The sequence below is a fragment of the Homalodisca vitripennis genome, chromosome 3 (assembly GCF_021130785.1).
Source record: "Homalodisca vitripennis isolate AUS2020 chromosome 3, UT_GWSS_2.1, whole genome shotgun sequence".
In the NCBI taxonomy this organism is placed as follows: domain Eukaryota; kingdom Metazoa; phylum Arthropoda; class Insecta; order Hemiptera; family Cicadellidae; genus Homalodisca; species Homalodisca vitripennis.
In genome coordinates, this window is record NC_060209.1 from 114115663 (window position 1) to 114125130 (window position 9468).

Consider the following 9468-nt stretch of genomic DNA (forward strand, 5'->3'; position numbering starts at 1 on the left):
TACGTATCTAATTATAGTAGAATGAACGAACTGTGCTTACATAATACATAAGTGAAAAGTCTTAAAATACCATCTTAACACTTAAAAAAAAAAATCAAAAACAGTATATTGCTTCTTCTTACTTAAAGATTCTATACACTTGTACAGTACTACAGTGGCCTGAGCGGCCAGCACCAACTGCCGATAGCCTTTTTCGAGCGTGTCGGACTGGCAAATGTCGGATTATCAAGATTGAACTGTATTTGTTATACTCTCCATAAAAGTAAACTATGTTTTAGAAAACTTTTCTTTTCATAATTTGTAATTAGAAACTGGGTTATAGATAAAGATCTCTTAAAAATACTTCAGACATTGGTGGCTGGTTTTAAAGTGGGAACCTTAGTATTTGAAAACCACCAGGACGTGTTTCTTTCAGAAATACGTTCTTTAGGTTTTCTGTTGGTAAATTGAAACCCAACATGGTAAATACTGTTTAAAAGTTCACTGGGGATGTAATTATCTGGCATCCAAAATTTTAGGCTATCCAAAATATACTAAAAGAATCCAATTTTTATACAATTATTATTGGATATAAATCGATTTTAATATATAAAGTAAACATTTTATGACGTTTCAGTGCACAAATTGGAAATATTGCTTAATTTTAACAAATAAATGTGTGTTACATTGTAAACTTTCTAACGTAAATTAGTTAGACTAAGTTGTATACACTATTATTTTATCAGTTTCTTTCTGTTAGCAATTATTACATTCTAAGGCTATAAAATAAAATGTTGACCCTAGCCTTAGATGCATATGTGTATCTGTTGTAGATATTGCTGCTCAGTTTTTAGGAATCAATACAAAAAGATTGTTCATGTTGTTCTGTCTTTTCCTAAATGTGAACTGTCTGAAATAGGCTTGATCCGATCATCTTAAAATAATTTCATCCCTAGTGAATTTCCATAGATGTGCTTCAAAAATGTACTTTACATGAAGCATACTAATACACAATTTAATTATTGTACTTTATTTTATACTGAAGTAATAAAATTTTTAAAGTGCATTGTAAGGATTTCTTTCACAACATTTTAATACCTCAAACTGTTCTGATTAAGTATAAAAATTGTATTTTTTGTATCAAATACTTCATTATTCACAAGAAAAACTATTTTTTTTAGCTTGAGCAGACTTGCAAGAGTTGTGATCCCAATTCTTCTCATTAGAATCCAGAATGATGGTGAGAGGTCCATCATTATTTATATGGACTTGGGAGTGAACTTGAAACATTCCCTCTAGAGAAACAGAAAACAACCGCTTGGATGAGTTACATGTCAATTTTAATAACTGAAGTAATAATAACTATTGCTTATATACTACTCTAATGACTGTTCCATAGTTCTATTTTGTTATGAGGTTGATGTAAAAAGTTTCAGACCTAAAATAGCAAGCATATTGGTGTAATTGTATAATTTAGAACAAAGTACATTTTATCTAGGTTAAAATATGATGCAGTCTCTTGATATGCCAGCAATCCAGATGTACACAGTGGAATCGTACTCTTTACTGATCTCAAATAGTTCCTCAGTTTTTGAGCCAGTTTGAATACTGCTTTGATTTTGTCTTTCCATAAAATTCTACACTAATAATAGAATACTATAACTTATATTATACTAGAAGTTGCCCGTGGCTTCGCACGCAATTTCCTGTTAAAAAACAGTACACTATAATTCACCTATTCTTTTTCTATCACATTCTAAACACTCCTGAGATAAATGATAGTCTTTCCTTCGTGAACCTCTTGGGCGCAATATGAAGGTATGTACCATATTTCCTGCCTCAATCTTTCGTGGTTTTTTGTAGGTGTTGGTAAGTTATTCAGTACAATTACTTTGTATTATAGATGAATCTCGATAAACTAATTTGGTTATAAAGAATCAATATTATTGTGGAGTTTGCCTTGTGCTCCGATCAATAAAATGTATCAACGAAAACCAATTTCTATCATAAAGCGTCTTCTTTTGGCTCTTTTCATTTACCTTAGATCTAACCAAATTCGATTATCTTATGTGCAATTATTCACGGCTTTGTAGAATGAAGTGGTTTTTATACCATTGTTTAATAGTATTTTCATTGCATTAGATAGTTTATTGATCATTGGTGTAATCTAAATTTAAAATTAGGTAATAACTTTGTCTATGCAATCTGTATTACACTACTGATCAAGCACTTTACAATAATAATCTTCTAAATTTTAAATGTAAACAAATGTTTCTGCCTCTTTGATGAACTTCAGCTGAAAGTGTTAACAGCTGTTAAACATCAGTTCACTTTGTATTACGTGTCATAGTGCAGTCTGCCGGATCCAATGTAAAACACTCCAAAATCAACAACTACTTACAAATGAAAAATGTATTATAAAAACCCTTTTCCAGTGGACCAAATTGTGAATCTAAACCATTCTCGAATTCCATTGAAAACACACAAAAGATTTCATCAAAATCGGTCCAGTCGTTTAGGAGGAGTTCAGTCACATACACATGAACACAAGAAATATATATATATATATATATATATATATATATATATATATATATATTATATATATTTTTATATATATATATATATATATATATATATATATATATATATATATATAAAGATTTATCCTTATATACAAGGGCTGTTATTTAAGTAAGGGCCGTTTTTTTTTTTTAAATAAACAACAATTATTTTTTTCAAAATACATTTATTTTCAGAATCTACATACTTTTTTATTTTTCTACATAGTTGCCTTGTTTGTTAAGGCACTTATCATATCTTAAAACTAAGTTTTGAAATCCCTCTTCAAAGAAATTTGCCGCCTGCTCTGACAACCAGGAGTTCACGGCCGTCTTGACTTCTTCGTCGTCATTGTAGCGCTTCCCGCCAAGATGATTTTTCAAGTACCGAAAAAGGTGGAAATCGCTCGGAGCAAGGTCGAGGCTGTACGGCGGATGATTCAAAACTTCCCAGCCAAAAGAGTCGATCATTTTCTGTGTCCGAGCAGCGCTGTGAGGCCTTACATTGTCGTGGAGGAGCAGAATTCCCTTTGTCAGCATGCCGCGTGTTTTGTTCTGAATGGCGCGTCGGAGACTGGCCAGGGTTGCGCAGTAGGCTTCTGAGTTAATCGTCATTCCTCGCGGCATAAAGTCCACTAGCAAAACACCGTGCCTGTCCCAGAACACAGTTGCCATAACTTTGCGCCGCGACAGCGTTTGCTTGGCTTTGACTTTGACTGGAGGTGTTGTGTGCCACCATTCCATGGACTGTTGCTTTGATTCAGGAGTGATATGGGATACCCATGTTTCATCTCCTGTGACAATTCGACTCAACATGTCGTCTCCTTCCTCGTCGTAGCGGGTCAAGAAAGTCAAAGAACTGCTTAATCTCGTTTTTTTGTGATCCTCAATGAGGAGTTTGGGTACCCATCTTGAGCACAATTTTTTAAAGTTTAGGTTTTCTGACACAATTTTGTACAGTTCTGACCTGGACACTTGAGGAAATTCCATAGAGAGAGTGGTTATTGTGAACCGTCGGTCCTCATGAATTTTTGCGTCAACTGCAGTAACCAAATCTCCCGTGATTACAGATGGCCGGCCTGAGCGATCTTCATCGTGGACATTTTCGCGGCCATCTTTAAATTCTCGGACCCACTTCCGCACTTTACCTTCACTCATTGCCTTGGCACCATACACCTCACAAAGCTGACGGTGAATGTCAGCAGCCGACATGTTTCTTGCAGTCAAAAATCGTATCACTGACCGAATCTCACACGCGACGGGTGATTCGATAATCTTAAACATTTTAAAGATCCACAGTAATGCATACAGGTTAGCTACAGAGCTGCAACTGACATGAAGTTGTTCGCTAGGAATGCCGGGAGGCGGGGCGCACGCTCGTTACGGCAGGAACGCGAACTACTACCGTGTACGGGAGAACGGCCCAGCCCTTACTTAAAAAACAGCCCTCGTAAATAAGGATAAGAAAAAAATCAGGAAGGAAAATATTACAAAAAAATATAGATCACTGATGGGTTGTATTAATTGCTGGTTGGTTGAGCTTCTTCCAATCATAATACAGCTTTGCTCCCTCAACTCACCTTTATAAGCAAATAAGTCTTACTGGTTCTGCTAGTTTTAGTTTAATATCTGATGACTTAAGATGATTCTACACAGCAAGACCGAAATATCTAAAGACTTAATTGTGTGGATTTCATGTTTTGATATGGTGTGAACTGGAAAATTACTGAAAAAGATAATAATTATTAACTTACATAATTTATCAAGTGAATTTAAACTTTTCTTTATTGTAGTCTCTTTATCAAAATATTTTAAAGTTGTATGAAGGAAAATGTTTCAGATTGTAGATTATAAGTTAAATGTTTATTAGGAAATGTTTTTTATAAAAAATTAGCTATTGCAGCTACCCTAATACTGACAACCAAAGCCCAGGTGTGTAATCTGTGAACTGATCTTAGCCTCTAGAACATGTTTAGTATATTTTGAACACCTTTTAACCATTTTATTTAAAATTATGAACCCAAGGAGGTTTCCTGAATCTCAAAGTCTGTTCTGTATTTTTATTATTCTTATACCATTTTATCATTTGCACCAGACCTGCATTTGACTTTTCTCCAAATATTAGAATTTATGCACTTTTACTGGATCAAATGTTATCTAACAACTTGAATAACTAAAATATTAATACAGATTGAAAGTTTTGTAATAAATCCTTGCCAGACAATTTTTATTCTGATTTTGATTTTTTTAATGTTTTTCATTGGTGATGAATGTTCAGAGGAAAAAATAACAGGAATACTTGTATTAAAAACATTTTCCATCATTAAGTATAAACATTGTAACAGGAGTTTGAGTGGTGATAACAAGTTTAACTGTTTTTGGTGACTTGCTTGGTGCTTTGTGCTTTATGCGATTTGATGAAGGGTGACATACAACTCAACTGATTTGTTCCTTGATGCTGATATGATCAGCATAATCTTCTTCGTTGGAATTTTTAACAATTCATTTTAGACCAACTGAAGAAGGAAGCCAGTTCCTATTTCAGTTATATTTTTATATTAAATTATAGAAAATTTCCATGATTTGTATGATTTTTCTAATACAAATCTTGAGTCAATTCTTGATTTCATTTCAGGCTTTCTCCATGAAGCAACATTAGATAATCTTCAACACTGTGTAATCTCTAATAATGCTTGCACAAGCTCCTTGGAAGTGTATTTACATAGTTTTAACAACAACAAAAATAATAAAATCATAAAATAAATATTGATCAGAAGAGATCAATTCCAAAAATCTCCAAATAAATGAAAACTATCTTGCTACAAGTCATTAATCAATTATAGAATAACATTTCAGAAGCCTATATCCAATAAAAATTGCAATCCACAAGAATAGTGGCAAATTACTAACCTGCATTTGGGATGAACTATGGCTTAGTACCTTGAAAATTTAATACATTCACATCTATTGTAGTTCCTGGAGGACTGCATAGTTCTGTGGAGGACTGCTTGGATATAAAATAAACAAATATGGCCAATACTCCAATATTGCTTTGGTTAGATACAAACTCCCTTCTTCTATGATTTGAATATAACGATTAAAGCTATGAATTTGCTCAATTAGAACACAACACACCAATCAGTTTACAAAAAGTTATAGGTGAAGATTAATAGCTAGGTGAAGGTCACACCTTTAACTTTTTCCGGGCAATACTCTTTCCGTATGGTCTCCAGGAAGGTCTGGTACAGTGACCTGGCGCTCTCAGGTGACATAGCTTGATGATAGCTAATCTTGAAGCCCTGAATGGTACTGCAGAGTGTTATCTGACTGCGGCACAACACTTCATATCCTCTGGCCTTGACACTTACCCTGGCACCTGAATCTGTGTCAAACAATCGAATGTTGACTATCTTGCGAGCCCTACATGACAGTTAATTATTATTTTTATACAGATTTATTGTAATTTCTTTCAAGTATAAAATATTAAAATTTAATATGATTATTATTATTATATTTGTGTTGTGTAGTGTTTAGAGATAAGATATTTGAAGTAATGCAGAAAGAAAACTATAATGAACCCATAATAATCCTATCCCAAAATCTAGAAAATAATAATCTTATTGGGTTCTTCTTAGTATTGCATATACTGTGTAGGATGTTTTAACATGGTGAAGAGTCAGAAACCAATATTTTTACAGTTCTAAAATGAAAAGCAATGTTTTTAATGCCACTAATGCTTAAAACTAAATAAAAATTATTGTAAGGTACTTACACATACTCTATGTCTCTTTGTGTATCATTTATATGAATACCAAGAAATACACAAAGACCCAATCCTATTGCAGCCACAGTGTTTCCCTCAACTGAAATAAATACCATCAGATGTCCATCTAACATTAATAAAAGATATCTATAAAATAATATCATGATTACAATTCTAAACCCAGGAAGTTACATTCTTTTTCAGAACATGCAATAAACTAAATAACTAAATTTGTGCAAAATATACAATTGATTTTAATTAAATTATTTAATTTAAATTAAATTTAATTAAATTACCACTCACTTAAATAGTAATATTACTCGACCTACCTTAAATTTAACTGGTTGTCTTGAATAACAATAACACAATTGATATGTTCTTATAATATTACACATTTTGGCTTCAACACAAAAAGTCCTAATTTAAGGTCATCTATATTTTGGTGCATATACTATTTGAATATAATGCTAGAACTAATTAAGAAAATAAAAGTGTACTGTAAAAGCTAGTAACAACTAAAAAATCAAAATTATCAAGAAACCAGCGTTGTTTCCAAAAGAAAATAATTAATTCACCTGAGTGCTATTGGCAACCTAAAATTTGGCCAAGTTATACTTAAAATCCAACACACCTTCAACTCTGGCACTGCTGACTCTTTGTATAACTGCTCGCATGACAACAGTATACAGTTATTCAGAAGTCACTTATAAATTTAGAACTGCTTTGTATATACACATGTACTGATGTTACATATGTTTGCTGCTACTCACAACACTGAACAGTATGTAGTAATAAGCCTTGATATTGCTGATAATCAGTGATTCAATTCATTGCCTTTCAAACTATTTGAGCTTAATTAACAAAAATATTCCTTAAATTCAAATAGAAACAAAACAAATATTTAAGAAAAATTAATTGAAAATTATAAAACCAATTGGAATGCAAACATAATGTAATATGTATATAAGTGCCAAACTTTTCTAGAATAATATTTGGTGTTCCATAATTTTAAAGATTTTATTTATTTAATTATAAGCAGTTTGTTTGAAATAGCAGGAATTGCTTATCATTATAATTTTATTACATTATCTGTTAAATAATAATCCCAATAAAGCCTTAAGTAAAAATATTTTTAAAGTCATCATATGCAATTAGTCAGTGGTGTAACTAAGACTTTGCTTTGGGAGGGGGAGGGGGGTAATTCTGACTGAATAGTATATAACACCAGAGGTACGGAATATTATCTGAATTTAATTAAATAAGATAGGTCTATTTCAAAGTAGATCACATAACTGCTGTATTTCAAAAAAAAATTGAATAGCTATTATTTCTTAATAACTTATATTTTTAGGATTTTTGGGGTTTCTATTCCTCTCATTCTCCCTTAGTTACGCCACGTGCAATTAGTATTGTACGCTAGTGAGAAGGAATACTGATTTAGTAAAAAGCTTACATTTTAGCATCTGTAGTCCACGTCTGTCTGAAGAGATCTACAAAAAGTCGACAATGAAGACATTCAATTCGAACTCCTTGTATCATTTTGACATCAGAGACACCTAGGCTACAAAAGAGCTAAGTCTGGTTGCTCAGCAGCTATCCAATGTAATCTAGATGAAGATATATTCTTATTGTCTCATCAGGTGCACAATTGAGTGCACTATATCTTAGACACAATTCCAAAGCAAAGCAGACCCATATCGTAGCTAAGGTGGGATAAATAAAGAATTTTTCATTTCATTTAATTTTCAATCTCTTCAGACAACCTTGGACTCCAGATTTCAGGAGTCAATCTGCTTCAGTGTCAAATTTCAGATGCTGTATAAGAAAAAGGTGGAATGGAGCTTAACTCAGTATTCAAATTGAAACAACAACCCTTTCTACCATAGCTATGTTATATGTAAATTGAGTTTCTTAAATTTGCTTCCCAAGGCAGTAATGTTATGGAAGGTTGTGTTGTTTCGGATGTTACTTTTATCCAAAGTTCTGTCCACTTATTATTTTCAAACCCAGGAATTGCATCTACTTTCCTCATGGCAAATAGTTAATAACTGAATATTTTGATGCAACACAAAAAGGGAATTCTGGTTAAAAGTAAAAAAAAATATATATTTTGAGATTTCAGAGTAAAAGAAGAAATGTTGTAAAATATTCATTTTTTATGTTGAGGCGGGTGAAGTAAGTTTAAATACTAACGCTCACTCCTGATTGCACACTGGGCGAGTCAATTATAACAATCATTGAATTTAGTAAACATCCTATCTTAAGTTACTAGTGACAGCCCAGGTCTTAACAGCCAACTTATAGGAAGACCTACATCTAATATTAGAGTAATTGGTAAATACTTGGTAATATAATTTAGAATAGAATAGAACAATTACTGAATACAATTGAAGTAAGAGCCAATAATTTAAACCATAATTAATTTGACTGCCTTCCTTGCTATTTGTAGTTTCCAGAAACTACATATTAATTTACTTCATAATAAAGTTATTGCAATATTATATATAATAATATATTTCAACTACTAGTTGTTACCCACATCTTCACACACAGTGGTTGAAAATTGAAGGGTGTAGTAGCCTTCTTAGTGAAAGCATTTATGATGTAATATGAGAATCCCATAATGATATTTTTCAAACATAAGTATACATGTTTGTATACTAACACATAAGTGTACATATTATTTCAATATCCATTGTTGAAAGATTCAAAAGTTAAATATAATTCTGACTGGTTCTATTTTATGTTTGTTGTATGAAAACATTTATAAATATAAGTCTCGAAAACTTAATTTAGTAAAACATTGTCAACTTCCGTCTGTTTGAATTGACTTTCTATCTAAGGTATTTTCAACGCCATAGTTGAGTTTGCCTTGTACCCTAATCAAGAAAATATACCAACAAAAACCAACTTTGATTAAAAAAGCATCTACTTCGGCTCTTTTAATTTACTTTCAGTCTAAGATTTTTTAATTACCATAGTGATAGTTTTCCTTTTTGTCCAAATAAAGATAATATACAACTTACCTTCAACTGAAAAATTACTGTGGTCCAAAAGAGTCAGATATGACCAATTAAATTCACTTCCGCTCTAATTTATTTACTGTTCTACTAACAGTTGGGTTTATGTTGTTGCACTCACCAAGAAAATAAACACATATGTGGG

The 9468-nt window shown here is 32.1% G+C and overlaps 1 protein-coding gene across 1 annotated transcript; it reads right to left on the reverse strand.

The window, feature by feature from the left end:
* Positions 1-202: 202 nt before the first annotated feature.
* Positions 203-7151, reverse strand: LOC124357334 (D-aminoacyl-tRNA deacylase 1-like). The gene is made up of 4 exons (XM_046809026.1): positions 6935-7151; positions 6313-6403; positions 5731-5960; positions 203-1274 (listed from the first exon to the last, which is right to left on the reverse strand). The coding sequence occupies exons 1-4, from the start codon at positions 6975-6977 to the stop codon at positions 1132-1134; spliced, it is 507 nt and encodes a 168-aa protein (XP_046664982.1). The 5' UTR covers positions 6978-7151; the 3' UTR covers positions 203-1131.
* Between the last annotated feature and the right edge of the window lie 2317 nt (positions 7152-9468).